This window comes from Chelonia mydas, chromosome 15 (genome assembly GCF_015237465.2).
Source record: "Chelonia mydas isolate rCheMyd1 chromosome 15, rCheMyd1.pri.v2, whole genome shotgun sequence".
In the NCBI taxonomy this organism is placed as follows: Eukaryota; Metazoa; Chordata; order Testudines; family Cheloniidae; genus Chelonia; species Chelonia mydas.
Window position 1 is genome coordinate 17887362 of NC_057856.1, and position 20444 is coordinate 17907805.

General features: G+C 40.3%; 1 protein-coding gene across 28 annotated transcripts in view; it reads right to left on the minus strand.

Moving 5' to 3' along the window:
• Window positions 1–20444, minus strand: part of FBRSL1 (fibrosin like 1) — a 733202-nt gene that overhangs the window by 123451 nt on the left and 589307 nt on the right. For 18 of the 28 annotated variants that reach the window (XM_043529080.1, XM_027817327.3, XM_027817326.3 and 15 more), the window contains one exon: window positions 3733–3786. The exons of the other annotated variants lie outside the window; for them this stretch is intronic. In XM_043529080.1, the coding sequence (XP_043385015.1) occupies window positions 3733–3786 (54 nt within the window). The remainder of the gene's footprint in view (window positions 1–3732; window positions 3787–20444) is intronic. 28 annotated transcript variants of the gene reach the window in all.

The window sequence follows — 20444 nt, forward strand, 5'->3', positions numbered from 1 at the left end:
TAGTTATCCATATCCCCAGTGTAGATGCACTGGCATTCGAGACAATGACCAGATTAGTTGCCCTCCATCCTCACTTTCAACATTTACTCCAGAATTATTTGTACTGGTGACAAACGGAGGCGAGGTGACAAAATCCACAATAATACTAATTTAGGAGGAGTCACACATACCAGTGAGGATGGAGGAGTAATACCAAGAGAGCCAGCAAGTCAAACAGCAGCAGAAAAATAAAATCATATTCACCTTGGTAAAATGCAAATCTTAAATAGCTGGGAGAAAATAATCCAAAGCCATGATATTCAATGTGAAGAAGAAACCCGGAAAAGTGAGATGGATTAGGTTGTGGAATAGTCTCCTGTGTGAAGCAGGGAGTATTTGCTTGGTATGAACTGGACTGGAGAAGGCACTAGATGATATGCTATAGCAGACAACTCTGCATTAGTAGGGGGATAAACTGAATGGCCTTTGAGGTTTTTTAAATTAGTAACGTCTATGACTGAAAGGAGATGTTGCAGCGGCTGTATAAAGGATTCAGACCCCACTCCACACACTTGCCAATATCACCTCATTATACATTGCTCCAATTACTGAGGCACTAAGCCATATTCCTCCCTCTCCCCAGGTTCGAGAACCAAATTGTTTATTTTCTCTATTTTTTAGGGCTTGCTGTCACGGGTGGAACAATGGTGGAAAGGATGAAATGCTGCCAGAGCAAGTGCTATCTCCACTGTGAAGACAATGTAGATCCAGCCTTTGGACAACCCAAGGATACCGTTCTGCCAGTGCTCTGTAAGCAGTGTATACAGACCTACATCTTTGTTAGGATACGGACAGCCAGCATGTGCACATGGTTTATTTCAGCACTAAACGAGAGTCCCATGCTACCTAGGAAACACACCTCCCAAACGGCGTGGCACAATTACAAAATGCAGCAATATCTATGTAATCTTTGAGACAAAAAAAGGAAATAGTTTAGGATTCAGGGATTGTTAAGAATAATGGATTTAATATCGGCCAAGACCAAGCTTGGAATCCAGAGGCAGCTGGTTCCCTCAGAGTTTCTCCTGACTGACTGCTAGGCATTTTACTAAAGATTTCTCTTGTGCAACTGCATGACTAAAATACAGCACACCCTTCCATAAAGCCCTTTGTTACAATATCTTTGCTATAAAGCTGCAAAACCTTGGCTCCCAAGTACATTAAAACCTTATAAACCTGCCTTCATTTTAACCGTGCAATATTTCAACACACAAAGCGTTTCTTCTGAAAGATAGCCCTTTAATGAGGAGAGGAGTAAAATATATAAACCAAACCTCATTACAGCCTAATTTCTGGGAGATAAGCAAGCTGTTATAAAATGAATCTACAGCAATCACATTTTATACAGCTTGAAGGATTAGCTCTCTTAAAGAGCCCTGGCCACGCTGAGGATGAGTTTAAAAAAAACAAATGTATTGGGCCACATCCAGAATTTTGGCTCTACTGCCAGCTACATATTGTATGTTTTGTATTCTGTCACCAATTGTGATGTCAAACACTGCTGCAGCTTAACAAAATGACCTGTCCACTGGAAGTTAGGAGGCTGATTCCAAGTTATTATAGACACACATACCCTTATGCCTTGTCCACATGCAGCTTTTACTATGCTGGTACAGTTAAAGTGGCAACGCCCCCCAGTATATACACAATTATATCAGTATAAAAGGTCAGTGAAATAAAATAAACGTTACCAGGTATAAAGTGCCCTCATACCAGTATAACTGTGTCTATGCTAGAGCTTTTACCGGCATAACTATATTGGCTAAAACAAACCCCTGCAAATCACACACTTTGTTGACAACAGTTATACTAGTAACATTTTGAAAGTTTTAGGTATTAGACTGTGAGCTTCTCCAGCCAGAGACTGTCTCTTCTAGAATGTCTCGATAGGGCCTACCACATGGATTCTCAATGTGAGGCTCATAAACAAGTGTTAATGGATATGACGATCCTGCTCTTTTCGTATTGCTAAGTGGAAGGAGATGGAGGAGGGAGCTCCAGTGTGAGCAAGGCTGGACATATTGTGAGTGTTACCACAGACAAATACATAATAATAAATATCTAGGCACTTTAATGTTAGACAGCTTTGCTGATTATATACACACCCCTCCATCTTGATAATCAACAAGAATGGTGAAAAGACAGGAAAAAAGTCTACGACCTTTTAAAAATGAGTTTCTGGCATATTAGGATGGCTCTAAAAATGTTTACTGAATGTGGAAGTAGTTCTTTTTTTAAAAAAATAGGAAAATTCTATTATTTCCCATAAAACATCAAAAAGAAAAAAACGAGTGAGCAAGCAAACATAATAGGACAAAATCTTCTTCCAGAGACTGAGCTATTTGCCTACCACAAAGAACCCCTGAACTAGAATGGTTTAGAGGACTCCAACCTTTTTGCAGTCTTAATTTAATCAAGAAACCATCATTGATTATAATTCTTCCAGCCCAGCCTGCTGGCTCTCACGGCTGAAAGGAAAGCTTAGCGATGATTAGGTATTTACTACAATCGATAGTAGAAAATAGTGAAAGATTAGTGTAAAGGTAACTGGAGAGGAGAATGGCTTAAATTTTTTTTTAAAAAACCACAGCCAGGAAAGGCACTTCATTCCATCTTTGATTTGCAAAGTCCATTTATCATCAGAAGATGGGAACGTAGCAATAGTTGAGGCCCAGTCAGAAAATTAAACCAACCAAACAATGAAACCCATGAGGTTCTTTTGTTCCCGGATGTTCTGTTTTGGACAATAATGTAGAAGGATCAGAATTTCAGCAAAGGATAGTCTTGCTTCTTTGTTGCTATCACATGATCCGGGTCAACAGCAGCGTGAAACCCTGCCACTGTTACTATGACGAGGTTAAGATAATTATTTCCCCTTATCTTCTTGCTATAGCTCATAATAAATGAAATTCTGGACTGAAGGCAGCATATTTTTCCCTCACTGATTATTAATACAGGTTTCAGCACTAAATACACAGCTCTCTCTACAGTAACAGACAAGTTTTTGCAATTGCAGTTTTTAGAGAAGACCTCCTAGGGGGACATAAGACCCCCAATACTCTGTTGAGCTACTGAATTAGAAGAAATAACCTGGCTTTGAATCCTGTCCCCATATACTTTCCCATCTTCAAATTTTACTGACAAGATTATCTCTTCAAAGCCTACAGTGAAGGAACAAGAGATTTTTTCCCCCTTAAGTCACACGAGACTTATCCAGCTCATAATGACATTGCCACAGGAAAAGACTGTGGGTTGGACAAGTTCGAACCAGTCTGTCAGTGAAACTGACAAAAAAATCACAGAAAGTCTAGTGTTAAAGTACACTAGCATGTGTCTTGCATTAACTCAACGTTTCTGTTTACTTTCATAAATTTTTCCCCTTAACCATACAATTAAATTGGTAAAAACTATTATTGGGTGCAGATGCCACTTCATTTTACAGCATTCCATTTTCGTTTGTTAATGATGGAGAATTTGGGGTTTTGGAAGGCTGACTTGGGGCACGTGACAAGCCTGTAACAAGGCCCTGAGCTAACAAGTTAGCCTTTAGCTGCCATGGAACTGTCAGCAAAGCACTGGCTTGGAGACAGAGAGAAAGAAAGAGCAAAAGACAGAGAAAAAGACCAATTCAGCTGAGAAAAACCAAGCTAAATCAGTCTCAAGTGCCCATGTTGGAGAGACTTGATCTCATACCTTGCTTGTTATCAAGCCACTCCTGATACGAGGCAGCTCCAGTTCCGCTGAGGTCTACAGACAAAACAAAAAGTTTCATTCATATCAAACACAAATCGTAGAAACCTTGTTTAAATGGCAACCTTCCTGGAGCAGTGTATTATTTATGCATGGCCCTAGTGGTTTAAATAGACAGTGCTGTTTCGCACCAACCCAGGGTAGTGAATTTCTTTGTCCTTAGGAGTAAGTGCATGGCACTGTTCCTCCAACTCTGCCCATCTGGTTCCATGCTGGTGAGGGGCTAGGGGATGGAAATACTCAAGGAGAGAAGAGGGGTAGGGAAATGACATAGTGGGTAGGTTCCCCAACCAAAGAAATGCTGGCATACAAAATTTGTACAGAGTGTCCCTTTAAGGCCCACAAACATAATAAATCAGTGGTTCTCAAACAGTGGTCTGGAGAACACTTGCTTATAGTTCGTGGAAAGCTGGCTGGTCGCAGGGTGCTGGCTCTCCTTTTGGTTTCTAGCCACTGTGTCACATTAAGGAAACTAAAAATGCTTTACCATATTTTCCTAACATTACTTTTCCCCATAATCAATTGCTGTAGTTGCCAAAGACGTTATTTGATCATTGGTGGGAGGGGAGACGGTCCATCAGACATTCTCTATTAAGACATAACTCTATTAAGAGCTGCCTCACATAATGAAAAAAAATGGTGGAATCTCTGTTATTAACTGTAGTAACAACCAATCTTTAAAATAATTATTATTAGCAAGGTTCTAAAGGCGCTCCCGTATCAGCGTGCAAAGTGACAGAACCCCTGTATACATGGGGATTTTTACTATGTTTAATAACATGGTTTAAACTCCTTTATGGCAGAACCAGGTTCCAACATGGCTTGGACATAGTGTGAACAGATTCAAGCAGAGTTAAAAACCCCAAACTAAACAATGTTCCTATATGTTTTTCTACCTGGACATAAAATTGTTTGGCATTCATGCTGGCAATCTAAACCATATTATAATCCAATTCAGTCACAATATAGTTTGAACAGTCCTTAAAGCAAGGTTGTAAAACACACCCCAAAAGCCTGTGTAAATCAAGGCTTTTTTGAGGCCCATATGCACTGTGCACATACAGAAGTTACTAAATACAGGTAGTAACCAGGCTGAGTCCAGACATGGTGCACAGCATGATTCCTCACAGTGTGAATGTTCCATGTTTAAACCTTGCTCATGAGCAGGACTGTAACATGATTATCAGGCTGTAGCTGGGATTTAACTCAGCTCTGCTGTGCAAATGGGGCCATCGAAGCATGTCAATTGTCTCAACCTGGTTACACTGAAGGTGGCTCTAGCTGCACTGGTGATACGACCTCCCATAGGATTTGAGGTTAACACCCCATTCATCCCTACTATTTCAGTCTAGTTGTCAGTAGATACACAAGACAGCAGTGGGCAAATCTGTTTATGAAGACAACCTTCACCGTGCAGAAGGGATAGGAAGGCTGCTCTCCTAGACAATGATTCCCGAACACCAAACATCAATTACATTTCTGTCCCTACAAAATTTGAACAGCTCCCTAAAAATATGACGCTCTGTTATTCCTTGCATGTACTGCAAATGCAATACAAGCTGGCCTTGTATCTTTGCTCAGCAAACAGCTGGCAATGGCTCCTGGCACACACACACAAAGATTCAGACTGGATTTATAAGGTTTCACATTCAGCAATAGTATTTAATGAATAAAAAGGAAAAATTTAAAGTTGCCCCAATGTTTATGTTGTGTAAATCTGAGATAATAGATCTTCTCCCTAATCCTAATGAGGTCTTCCCATTAAAATCTTTATTAGCTTCTAGCTCAGCAGATTGCCAAAAGGCTCATCACAGTTTCCTTATCGCTCAGTACCAAGATCTGCTTTAACTTTTACAAATAGCTCTGAGATATTTCCCAGCTTATCAACATTGCCAAGCAGACTGTCTTATCATTACTATTGCACATAAAATAAATGAGCTCGGGATGATATGAATAATGGCATTTTCTGTAGGCTGGTTTCCCATTACATTTTCAACAGATTGTAGATTTAAACTTGAGCACACACAAAAAGGAGAGGGAGAGGATTTATTTTAAAATTTACCTTTGTTGCCTTAGTGTCTAGCATGTATTTTTAAGCTCACATGAAAAGAGCAGGCAATTAATTTTGAAAGGGACTAGAAAAGCCTCAATTCTCCTTCTCTGAAAATCCCCAAATGCACAATTACTTCTGGGACGTTTCTTCAGCTGCATTTGGTGGATAGTGGCAAGGACAACACTGCACACTGCCTAATGAAGCCATCTTCATTAGTATCTTCCTTTCTCTAGCTGCTACGTGTATCAGTCAGACTGGGAATTGAAATAATGAAAAGCAACAGAACTGTATCTGAATAAAAAGACTGGACGACAGAGGTCTCCAAAGCCTTCTTGTGTCTGATTAGACTGTGCACACGTGGCACATTAATAGTACAGGGAGAGTTTAACGCAGCAAAAACTAGGGCAATGAAGAGACCAGAACACTGAAAGACCAATATCTCTCTCAGTTTTCATGCCAGCAAGCAGGGAGGTCATATTCTGGTAACCACTTTTCATCTGGCAATCGCTACAGGGTTAAATGCGTTCCCGTTCTGCAAATTCCCTGTCACTGCATCAAGGTTATCTATTATTGGCAGTGACAGGTGAAAATTAATCTCCTAATTATTTCTTGCTGCATAATCTGCACTGAAGAAGTAACATAAAAGGATTACAGTGCACCATCTATGGAAGGCTTTTCTAGGGAGCCAATCATACAGTGGGATAGGAGGCAGGTGTTAAAGAGGTATTTGTGAAGGATTTCCAACTATTCTGCAGACAAACTACTTTACAGCTTTATAACCTAGAGCTTTGGAGTGAGGATCCACTTGTAGGTGACTTAATGGCACACTCTTTATTCTGTTGTTGGTTACTTATGGAAGAATAATGATTTGTACAGAACGTGTCTTCTGGGCAGGAGGGCGTTGTGTATCAAGTGCTAGAAAACTATAACTAGTCACTGCAGGAGTGTAGTCCAAGTAGAGATTTAATTTTCCCCACAGAAGCACTATGAAATTATCAGCCTTTGGCTTCAAATAACCATCCTTTTCTCCCACCCCACTTAATACAAGATAAAAATTCTTGTAGCTACTTGGGACTGCAATCTAAGTCAATGATGAGATGAGGCTGGTAAAGGTTAGCCAGCCACATTTTCAATAACACATAAATGGTCCTTTGTAACACACTTTCCACAAAAACACAAACTAAACTGTATGCTTTTAAGAGTAAACATCTTTTTTAAATCTACATTTTACAAGCTAGACAGGAAAATCTTTGACTTCAATGTAAAAATCTCAGTTGTCTTGAAATGATGGAGTTACAGTAAACTCCGTCACTCCAACTCACTTTGCATGTGCACAAAAGCAGGTTTTATTTTTAAAAGACCGAACGTTGTATTACGTTTTAGCCTTTTCGAAACAACCTTAAACAGGAGAACAGGGTGCCTTTTTAGCTTACTTTCTTTTGCAATTTATGCCCTAATAAAAATACTACCCGAACTCATATTTAAATAAGGAAACAAACAGAACAGCACATTTCTACAACCATCGAGAAACACTAGAAGGTAATCTTTTGACTTCTCCACGTGAAAGCGTAAAGGCAGGAATGACTAGCTGCAAAGACATGGGCAGTTTGGTGACACATGACTGTGGTTCTGATTACCATCCCTAAGCATTGCTGTCTTGTCAAGTTCCTTCTCCAGCTGATAATATTAAGATTTTGAGCCTCTCTGATGGTGGTGGTGTACTTCTTGACCTTTGCTACAGGCTTCAGAAACTTCAGTAAGTCCTTCGTCTAACCTCTCAATGTTGAAGCCTGGCACTAATTTGCATCTTTTCAGAAAAACCAAATCCTGTTCCAGCTTTGAAAATAATGTATTGATACAACAAGCATAACCACACTGATTTAAGTTTGAACCACCTCACTTAGGACATAAGTAGATTTGAACAGACTGTTGGCACTTTAAAGAAACAAAAATAAAACTCTCATAGTATTGTAAAGTTATCAGCTCCTTGAAACTGGGAGACAGGCCTGAATGAATTATTGTACTGTACTTTAATAATCACAAGATGGCATACAAAATATGAAAAACATTATCAATAAAGTGTTGTAAGGAGGGTCTGTACTTCAAATAAGGCAACTGCAATTTTATTTCTAGTAAAAATTGTTTAACTACACAAATGACAATTACCAAAATCACCACTAGGGGGCACTATACTGCCTTCACTGCTTAGAATTAGCACGGTAACATTGGTGGTTGTTTTTGAAATAAAAATAACACTTTAATGTGTTTTTATCTGCAGAAAAAATACCTGATACTTTTTTTTTTTAACAAGCCATTTAAAAACCTATTGGAATTGCCAGTATGAGTAGAGATGTTAAATTAGTACTCAAGTGAAAGGAATTCCCCATTAGCTATAGAGTTCTTATGAGTCTTCATTCTGTTCATCTGCAGATTTACAAAACTTTAAATCCACATGTAATAGTATATATAACATTGTGATAGTCTAGATTTTCAGCTCCCAAGAGTTAAAAGCTCTATTTAGAATACGAATATAAACATCTTGAACTGGTGAGAACGGGGGAGGGTGGAAATGAATAATTTCCCAATTAAAACAATTGGCAGTGAAACTTTAAAAATATTTAATTATTTTAACAACTATTTTATTCCATAGGTGAAATTCAGGTCTTTGGAGGTCCTAACTACTAGGACTCTGAAAACACACATCCAGCTAACTAGGCATATTAAATCAAACAAGATTATGCATACATATTTTTTATTTAGAGAAGTATTAAAATTTTGTCCCTACATGGATAAAACCATATGAGTTTACCTCACTAAGGTTAGAGATTATCTTTTCATTCAGATCAATCTACCACAGATAAACAGAAATAACTTAATGAGGGCTGTGATAGAAGTATAACCTTTTAATGTTTAATCTTTGGCATTAAATATGTCACACAAAATTAATGACTGCTGTTTCATATTTTTTGGAAGTTTTAATTTCTTAGTAAGTTACCAAACCTCTGTAAATGTAATTACTAAAAAGAGAGATACACCCCCCAAAATCTCAAAGGAATATGCCAATTTTACTGTCACTGCCAATTTTTTACAGTATTGTCTTGTTTACAGAAGTCTGAAGTATAAATTATTATGCACAGGCATTTCAGAAATATGCTCCACAGCAACTTCATTATGTGATGTACAAATTCTCCCAAGAGATATTATGTAATGGCAATTTCTCCTTCCTCTCCCTAAGGATTATATTTCTCATTACATCTCCTGGTAATTGATCAGCTTAGGAAACAATTTCTGATAAATCCATATGTTTCCCTACCTGGGTCACTGTTTCCACCCCATACTCAGCATCACAAAAGACCGCAAGAAACAATAAAATATATTTCCATTTGTGATACCAAAGTGTTTTCCCTAATTTACAAGTAATATTTGTTGACCAGTGCTATTTGGTGAGAGAGAACACATTCTGGCAAATAGCATGTCAGACTGACTTCAAGTCATTTTGTAATTTCACACAGTCATTGAAATTAACCAGGATGTGTATTCTATTCTGATTATACAAATAATTTAACTTTGAAAGAATCTTCTGTGATTACTTAAAATCTGTGTGAGAGAGTGTGACCAATTTCTGCCTCAGATCCAGATTGGAGTGTTTGGTTATTATGGGTCATTCAATGCGAGGATGCTGAAAAGCAAGCCTATTTAAGGTATAAAATGAAGTATATGCCTATGCTTTAACAATGTATTATATAGCAAAGGTTAGTTCACTAAGGAATTAATTCCTTCATGTGTAATTTTTGTTAACACGTACTCCACTAAATCTCTTGTAGTTCTTTTGGTTAGGAAATAATCTAATATTTCCACTCTTTACCAAAGTTCAGTATTTGAACTCATATTCAACCTATGTACAATTTCAAGGTCAGCAAATACCAATTAATATTAAATACCTCTAGGCTAGCAACAGACTTCTAAACTATACACTGACGCCTTTCCTACATTAGGGTACTGGACTTATTTGTCTTGCTGCTATTATGTTAGGCAAACATGTACCACCAGTTCTAATGGATTGCCTCTCTTTATGCAAAGCCAGCTGATAAAATAACATGGGAATATATTTTGCTCATTTCATACACTGCTGTTCATTTACAAAAATAGACTCAGCGTCCCTTGCAAAAATAAGTCTTACAGTTTCACTCAATGTAATCCACCTTTAAAATAACATTTTTTAGATATAATGGGGCAGCTGTTTTAGAGAACTGATGTTAATGAAGGAAATTCTTCAAAAGAACCTTAAAAAGTGTATCATTTATAAGAAGTTAATGCTGTGTGTTGAAATCAAGCTTCCCTTCCTTGCAAGTCTACATGTGGGGAAAATCGGATTTATACATATACACAAACCACTGAAGTAAACTCTGACCAGGGATGACCAGAGATTTAACTCCTTAGGAATAAGAACAGGAAGCTTCTGTTTCCATGTAATACCTTAACAGTCTTTTCCAGTTGAGACAGACTTACTTTCAGGGGTGGATAATGAAGCAAATAAATCCAGCAGGTATTGTGGAGGGTAGACCAGCTGAGGAGTCTTGTGTTAGACAATCTCCAGGACCCAAAGCAATCATTGAGAACAGTAAGTAACTTAGATATCTAGAAATAATTGTTTTTATACGATGAAGTCAAAAGGATCTCTGATACTATAATCTTTCAGGAAATAAGGATATGTACAGAGGTTAGTTATTTATCAGCCTGATGACATACACACAGAACTCTTCTGTAAGATTTTGCCATCCCCTAAAACATTAGTTCACTGTTTAAAAATGAATTCAAATACCCCCTTTTTCAAGACATCTTTGATTACCCAGTGTCTTCATCCCTGAAAAACTGATAACTTTTAAAGATTCAATCCTGAATTTTTAATGGGATTAAATATTTCTTTCCTATTAAGTAGATGGTGGGGAAAAGTAGACACATTGACAATATCATCATCCAAGCAATCAACTCAAACCCTGTATTTCAATTTTGCCTACACAATTCATTAGACTTTACAATGCTGTTGAGGTGTTTGTTCAGCCAAATGACACCACGTTAAAATGGACAGATTCTTAAGGACCACTTTTAACTTCTTAACTATCAGCTACTTTATATAGTTAAAATTTCTAACAGAGGTTTAACTTTATTTTTGTTATAATTTTAATTAACAGTATTCTTGGACAAATATATCTGCTACACAAGTATTCTGGAACAAGGACAAAACTGCCAAGAAAATACCCAAAAGAGACAAGTTGTGGATACTGTACTGAAGCGTTTTACATATGAATCTACAGATTTGGTTTGGGTGGGTGGAATAAATAGGTCATTTTGAGATCATGTTACTACTTTCATTCCTTCCTTCCTTGTGTTTGAGGGCATTTATATGGCACTTTAATAGGTTCAGTTTCCCTGGTTAATTATGCTTGGAATTGTTGATTCTAATGAGTTTCTCAGTCATTATGCATGCCTTCCTTTGAGATGTTGAAGATCCCTTGTAAATTACAAGAAGGTGTGTCCCTTGGGGGGTCTGCTAATATTACTTTATTGCTTGGATTTAATAAATGTTTCTCTACTTATGTGTTGTTTTAACTATTCCTGTTGTACGTGGGCTGTGTGTGAAACCTCAACATTTATCTCCCTTTCCCGTTGTACATCCTTCCGCAGACAGGGAAACTAGGTAATGAAACACATGCACCCCTTTCCTTCTTGTACACAATCACTACATCTGCAAGAGAAATCTCCTCCCATGTCCCTTCTGTGAAGGCAAAGTTTCAAATGTTGTATCATTCCCAGATCCCTGATTCCAGCAGCCCTGGTCTGGAAATACAGCCCTGTGTTTGCTGATGAAGGCAACAATTCACTATTTATTATTTTCCCCCTTCTTAAGCTGAGGGGGAATATGTGGTTTGCACAGAAGGAATGTGCAAAACAGATTGAAAAACAGGCTGCCTATGAAAAAGCGACACACTTCCCAGCACATCTCAGAAGGTTCTTCCCTGCTAAGTCTGGTTTAAACATTTTTTTTTTTTAAAAAACTTCCATAAATCTGCATTGAGTATTTTTTATTTTTGCCTGTTTGTTTCAAAGCAGCCGGACACAGTTTCTGATTATTGGTGCTTTTACAACGGATGCATCTGGAAAACTCACTCAAAGAAAAGAAAAGAAAAAGAAACCCCATGGAAAGCAGGAAGAAATAATGAGAAGGACAAAACCTGTGGTAAGATTCGGAAAATTAAACAACCTCGTCAGTTTCACTGACAGAGACAAAACAACACAGACACACACACACAACCAACCACCATGCACCAGGCAGAAAATAGGGCGATTTCCTTCTCCTGTCTGACCGCAAAGCCACTTAACTCATCATCTCCTGAGGCAAGGGGAAAAATATTTCTAACCCTACTCACCCCCCCCCCCCCCAAGACAGAGGTGCAAAAACGAAACAATACATGACGCCTACAGGCTCTGAACTGGCCGTGGAGCAAAGACAGGGGTAGGGGTAGTAATGCGGGGGGACGACGACACACAATGCGTCTTCCCCAATCTCCCCCCCCCCCAAAATGTGCTTTTACTTACCCCAGCTGCAACGCTGCCGGAGAGCCGCTACAATACAATCAAAAGCACAGTTGGGCAACTTCAGGAAGAAGGGATAATCCACAATGCGAAAAAAAGAATAGATATATGTATATACACACACACACCCCGGGGGTGTTCGGGCGGGAATCCAGATCAGTCTTAATCCATAGACAAAATGCGCTGATCAGCTCCGGCGGGTGCTACCGGGGCGGGGGGGGAGGCGAGCCTGGCTCTGTTTGCACAAAGAAGCGTAAAAAACAACAACCCAGGGAGATGCCCTGGGATCCCGGCTCCCCCTTCCAGCCCCTCCGCTCGCAGCTGCAGCCGCCGCGTCTTCCCCGGGCGCGCTGCACTCCTGGCCCCGGGAGCGGGGCGCTCCGGGTTCCACGCCGGGAAGCCGGGCGCGGGGGCGCAAGGAAAGGGGGCAAAGCCGCTTTCTGGTGCTGGTTTTTATTTCCTGTCCCGTCGTCGTCCCCCACCCCTACCTCCCCCCCCCCCAAAAAAAAAAAAATTCGGAGATTTTTTTTTTTCCAACTCAAAGTTTGTGTCTCCCTCCCTCCCCGTCTGTTGGTGTGGTGTGTTGTGCTGGGGGGGGGGGTGGTTTGATTTCCCTCCCCCCTACACCCCTCGCTTGTATCCAGAAACTCAGCTCAGGAGCAGGAGCGGGCCCATGGTGCTGATCCAGGCAGCGGCGGTCATGGCCAAGCCAAAGCCAGCCCGGTTCCGACCGGCATCAGGCAGGCGGCGGCAGAGCAAAGGACCGTGCCGCCCCCAGCATCTACGGACTCCCCCCGGCTGGAGATTTCTTCCGCTCCTTCTTTCCCGCCGTCAAGCCTTGCGAGCCATTATTCCCACGCGTGGACGTCCGCGGGACCCCGAACCGGCAGGGGCGGCGGCGCCCGGGCTGCGAGAACCCGCGCTGGGCTCTGCTCCTCCGACGAGCGCTGCTCCGGCCAGGCTGCTCCGCAGGCAACTGCGAGCGGCTCGGCGGCAGCACTCGCGGTGGCGGCAGCGCGGAGCCAGGCTAGACTAATCCAGGCACGAGAGACTGATCTCTCCTCCCCAGAGCTAGGCTGGCTGCGCAGAGAAACCTTCCCCCACTCACAGCAGCGTCTTCCTCCCCCAGGAGATCCTGGGGACTTGTCCTCAGCAGAGCTGGAAGGGGAAAGCGTTTGGAACCTCGCTTGTCCAAATGTCACCGGGGGGGGAGACACTGGATAAATTCGGATCAAGGGGGGAGGGGGGGGGAACACCACCAAGGGGATGTCTAATGACTTATGGTCACCTTGAAATGAAGGCTCTGTTGATAAATGAATGGTAATCGGTCTATTCAATATATAATCACTGCATGACTGATATATTTTAATAAATGGTTACTCAGTTGTTCGAGTCTGATAGGCGGGTTGCTTATAACCAACAGCAATGCTTATAACACACATACTATTCATGTCTGCAACATCTATTGATCATTTATTAACCCTTTATTACCCATTTCTCAGCGGAAAGCGTGACATCATTAACAGACATTGGGGGATGTAACCCCATTTTGGAAGAGCGTGCATATGGGGGGGGGGGGCAGATCACTGAGGTTCAGACCATGAAATTTCTAACTAACTAGATAGATATTTTTCAGAGTGGTAGCTGTGTTAGTCTGTATCAGCAAACAGAACAAGGAATACTTGTGGCACCTTAGAGAAATAAATTTGATAGTCTCTAAGGTGCCACATGTACTCCTAGATAGATATTGTACTCAAAAAAAGATGACAGTTGTTATTATATATTATAAAGGGGTGTGTTATAGCCCTTTCCCCTACCTTTCACCTATCCTACTTCGATTACAAGATCTTCAGGGAGGGACCATTTACTCCGCCCTGTTTGTATAATGCCTAGCACAATAGGGCCAGATCTTGGTTGATTCCTACCATAATAAACGTGATTAATAACTAAGAGAGATGTTATCTCCAGTATCTGCCAAATCCTGTCTTGTGTAATTATGTACTCACACCTAAATTCAGCCTGCAGTTTCACTCTGTGGATTACACTGAGAGTGCCTTGAGGCAGCCCCAGAACTGGCTGCATTTCAGTGTTGGAGGAAGTGTTCTTTACATATAATGTGAATATCAGTCAGTAAAGTGCTCTGAGATCCTTCCAGTTCAAATGTAATAAATATATGTAAATTACTGGTATATTATTACATCATTAGGTGTGAGCATTTTATAATTATTAGTATATTATATTTCTGCGTATAGTTATTGTGACTATTATATTATTAAATCATTATGTATGATAGTAGATGCAATAAGTACATTTCAAGGGATTTCTATTGACATTTAGAAATTCATTGATTTTTATTATTAAACCACATGGAACAAAGGACTCCACATACAGATTGTGGGACCCTAGATGTATGAAGTTTCATTATTTCTTGTGATTCTTAGCTAGGTTGGCTGGTTTCCTTCCCCCTTCTTAAGTAAAGACACTCTGCTATGCCTTGGGTTAAATTTTAGAAGCATTAGATGCAGAAGAACTAGCTAACATAAGCTGCAAAGAAACCAGTTGGACAAGGATTTTCAGACCTGCCTGATAAGATGGAACCACAAGAAAGACTATACACTTCAGGCCATACCTTGCTACTGTTCCACACACAGAACACCCACATGCAGAACACTCACTGAAGTCAAAGAGAGATTTGCATAAAAATAGATGGTAGGATATGACCCTGGACCAGCATCCTGATATTGAAACTGCGGCTTTCTTGTGCAACCTGGCTCCAATGCAGGTAATAATCACAGACAGGTTCTCAAATGCTGCTTGCTGCTTGCGCTGCAGGGCAGTAAAAGCGTCTCAAACCCTTACCTCGACTCTAGGTCACTAGGGTTCCTGAATTTATGGTACAGCTTCTCATGAAAGAGCAGATGTTGGAGAGAGTATACATCTGTATCTTTTCAGCAAGAGAACTGGATGCCAATCAGGGTTAATTTGGGATACATTTACAAGAGTGCACAGCATGACCTGAGGTACCTCTTTATTGCCCGGCTACAGGCCCGCTAAATAGATTGGCCTACTACTACACATTAACTGCATGAACTTATAAATTCCAAGTGAATTTAAAGGAAGACACAGGGATAGAAAAAGGAAGAAACTTGATGTCACAAATGACACCCAGATGTGAGAACATTGTAAATAAATATCAAAAAGCTCTTCCTCCTTACTCTCATTTCTCAAGGGAAAATACAGGGGGAAATACTTATTTCTGAATTTTTAAATATAAATCATCAGTAAGAAATCTGATGATCCTGCTGTCCCTGTGAACACCAATGCCTACTGACTTTAATGGGAATTACATATACATAAAGACACATGGATCTGGTCCCAAGTACATATCACACTATCATCCCATACAACCAACTTGTAATAAAATGGGGTATGTGAATGGTGAAAAATGGTATGTGAAAAATATGAATGGTAGGGAAGTACTTAAGTATGAAACACAAAAGTTTAATTCTATTAACTCAGGTCAAGAGCACTGGAAATTGCACTACCAAAAAGGATGTATATAAAAATGTAGTTTTAAATAAAATCTCTACAGCTATTACAAATTTCTGAGTGAAATCAATACACAAACAGTGGTGCCTCTAAAACTCATCAGTTGCCTTAAAACAGCTAAATAACGATATGCGGTTAGACAGCCTTGGTATTTGCAGTGTTAAAGGTATTTCCTTATATCAACTATACAAGCACAGTACAAGTGCAAATTCTGCAGACCACGAGGCAACCTCATCTTCAGAAAAGCTGGCAAGTTTTAAGGCCCCTCTTAAAAACTGGAGAGGGGACAGGAGGAGGTGCATAGTAAAGGGCAAAATAGGGAAAGATCCACGGTGAAGGATCTGCACACTTTCCCTGGGTAGCCTCCTGACTGCAGAGAGAAAAAATGAGAGAGAAAACTGGTTTGAAATGAGAAGGTAGGAATGTGAAGTAAAAACAGAAGGCAGTAGAATCCACATATCACTTTTCCACAAAGGAAGGGGGATCGAAGGATAAGTGGTTCATAGAGATTGCAACCCCAGAGATTTATTTAGCATTCTTAGTTCAGCCCCTAATGTACAAATCCAGATGATAAAATTCGGTGGTATTTGCTTAACCTTCCACCTCAAAGCAGGGTGGTCAGGCATCAGGTTGGAGGTGCAGTGTGAAAACTGAGCTGAGATGAAGACATGTACTGTTGTTTGTTTTCTTCATATAACATTGCCCTTTCAGGAATACCTTTTACTTATAGCACAGTATCAGACTAACTAGACCATATGAGGGGCCTTATACCATGCCTGTGATAATTTCCAAGGTGCTCAGATATGATTTTGAGGAGCAGGTATAAGTGATGAGCTAGATACAGTATTAAATGGCTATAACTATCATTTTTACTCACATTTATCTGACATCGGCTTCAGCCTACAACAGCACTGCCTGCATCAAGACTGCAGGATCCGAGCTGTCAGTTCTAAAAATGACACTCGTCCTAAATAGAAAACATTTTCTATAGAAATGCATCTAACACACAGAGTACTGACTATAGAAAAAGAAAGCATTTAACCACAGTGTTACATAAAGATGTCATATCATGAGGAAATCAGGACTTTACATCCTTCTGTTTTACAGTCACCGGCAGGGGAGGGGTAGGAAAACACTCGGGAAGGGCTTGGACAAACTAAAGGCTAGGTTCAATTTAAAACAACAACAACAAACCAACTTCTGTCTACCTTCTGCACCATGTGAGCCCCTCACATGAGCTTCGGCTCTGCTGAAGCCAGAGCGAGGTTTTATTGGATCTTTTACTGAATCTTGTAACTGTGCTATGCATTCTCATCAGAGCCTAAAAATATAAATAGAGTGACACACGGGTGTGCAGTAAAATTGTTAAAATATGCACTAAATATTTTTATTTAAAAAAATTTGTACTCTGGTAGAGCCAAAAAAGTCATCTGAGTTCCGGAATGCTATATAAATACCTGAAGTTATCAGTGCTGCACCTACAAGGCAAACCATGGCCCTGAGTTCCTGAGCGTGCAACCTCAGCAACCAAGCCTGGTGTTTTCTGGTTTTGTGTAGTTGCTTTTTCAGGCCTAAAAATATACATGTAGCAAAACTATTTTAGCATTAGAGTATCATATTACATTCAAAATCTATAGCAGCCAGGCAGCTTAATTTCAACATAGAACTCTCAGTTGCCAAATGGGAAATGGGGGGGGGGGGGGGGAGACGGGACCTGAAACTGTCTAAACAAAAGATTTTTTCCCCACTGCGCTTTAAAACCTTCATAAGCAGCATAGCATACAGTTATAGAGAAGGCTCTCAGCCTCAGGGCATCCAAAGCTATGGCTCCAATTAAAGAGAACAAGAATACAGGAGGTGGTACCTCCAGTTTGATTGCTCTTGCCTGGGGTAGCTAAGTCTCAAGATTAAAGTGTTCCCTCTAACTCCCAACAAAACAATTACACATTTGTTTTTAAGACTACATTTCTTTAGCCTTTCCCCTCACAATTTTTGTTATTATAAACTAGCCAGGATAGGAATAACTATCCTCGTCATTCATCCGATGAAGTGAGCTGTAGCTCACGAAAGCTTATGCTCAAATAAATTTGTTAGTCTCTAAGGTGCCACAAGTCCTCCTTTTCTTTTTGTGAATACAGACTAACATGGCTGCTACTCTGAAACCTGTAAATATCTCAGTAATTCCTCATGAACTTATATCTCTGCAGATGAAAAGATTCCAAATGATATGAAGAAATGTATCTTTGAAATATATTTAGATTATTTGCAGTTAATTATGATAGAAAAATACCTCATCTGTACATACTGCCAGATACTAGAGTGAAAGTCCCAAGGGTAATTTCTGTTATCTTGGAATAATGGAGGCAGAACTAGATGTTGTATCTGACATTTCAGCATGTCATATGCAGTGCAATGAAACCTGTAGTTATGACCACCTGCTATTCATGGTCACCTGAATAAGTCAGCCCCTGCAATATCTATCATTTCCATACTAGTTCACACGCTCACAAGCAGTCACATGCCTAATGTGTTTCCAGATACCCACGGACCTGTCCAACTGTGAAAACTGCATTGCAACCAACCTCCTAACGGTGGCCAAAAAGGGAACAGTCTTCAGGATGTCAGGGATTTGTCTTTAGACATGAAAAAAACTAGCTATGATCATTTAACATCTAAATTGGGAATGGACAGTTAGAGTTTAATAGGCCATTTTAATTTTTATGTTTATTGGATGAGCTTAAGTGAAAGTGCGCTGGATGGTCCCTTTTTTATTTTTTCTTGGTCACACTCTACAAAGCACCAGGCAAAACAAATCTGGAATTCCTAGAAAGGCCATTATTAACACATTAACCATGATTGAAGGAAAAATGCCCCAACTTGTTATTATTTTGTTAAAATTTTAGAAAAATAAGTACATATGCAAAAACAAAAGCAAACCCCAACATCCCTCTAACAATGATGATGGAATTAATGACAGGTTTCAGAGTAACAGCCGTATTAGTCTGTATTTGCAAAAAGAAAAGGAGGACTTGTGGCACCTTAGAGACTAACAAATTTATTTGTGCATAAGCTTTCGTGAGCTACAGCTCACTTCATCGGATGCATTCAGTGGAAAATACAGTGGGGAGATTTATATACACAGAGAACATGAAACAATGGGTGTTATCATACACACTGTAAGGAGAGTGATCACTTAAGATGAGCTAATACCAGCAGGAGAGCAGGGGGGAGGAGGGGAAGAAAACCTTCTGTAGTGATAATCAAGGTGGGCCATTTCCAGCAGTTGACAAGAATGTCTGAGGAACAGTGGGTGGGGGGGGGAATAAACATGGGGAAATAATTTTACTTTGTGTAATGACCCATCCACTCCCAGTCTCTATTCAAGTCTAAGTTAATAGTATCCAATCTGCAAATGAATTCCAATTCAACAGTTTCTCGCTGGAGTCTGGTTTTGAAGTTTTTCTGTTGTAATATCGCAACTTTCATGTCTGTAATCGCGTGACCAGAGAGATTGAAGTGTTCTCCGACTGGTTTATGAATGGTATAATTCTTGACATCTGATTTGTGTTCATTTATTCTTTTACGTAGAGACTGTCCAGTTTGACCAATGTACATGGCAGAGGGGCATTGCTGGCACATGATGGCATATATCACATTGGTGGATGTGCAGGTGAACGAGCCTCTGATAGTGTGGCTGATGTTATCAGGCCCTGTGATGGTGTCCCCTGAATAGATATGTGGGCACAGTTGGCAACGGGCTTTGTTGCATGGATAGGTTCCTGGGTTAGTGGTTCTGTTGTGTGGTTTGTGGTTGCTGGTGAGTATTTGCTTCAGGTTGGGGGGCTGTCTGTAAGCAAGGACTGGCCTGTCTCCCAAGATTTGTGAGAGTGTTGGGTCATCCTTCAGGATAGGTTGTAGATCCTTAATAATGCGTTGGAGCGGTTTTAGTTGGAGGCTGAAGGTGACGGCTAGTGGCGTTCTGTTATTTTCTTTGTTAGGCCTGTCCTGTAGTAGGTGACTTCTGGGAACTCTTCTGGCTCTATCAATCTGTTTCTTCACTTCTGCAGGTGAGTATTGTAGTTGTAAGAATGCTTGATAGAGATCTTGTAGGTGTTTGTCTCTGTCTGAGGGGTAGGAGCAAATGCGGTTGTATCGCAGAGCTTGGCTGTAGACAATGTATCGTGTGGTGTGGTCAGGGTGAAAGCTGGAGGCATGTAGATAGGAATAGCGGTCAGTAGGTTTCCGGTATAGGGTGGTGTTTATGTGACCATCGTTTATTAGCACTGTAGTGTCCAGGAAGTGGATCTCTTGTGTGGACTGGACCAGGCTGAGGTTGATGGTGGGATGGAAATTGTTGAAATCATGGTGGAATTCCTCAAGGGCTTCTTTTCCATGGGTCCAGATGATGAAGATGTCATCAATATAGCGCAAGTAGAGTAGGGGCGTTAGGGGACGAGAG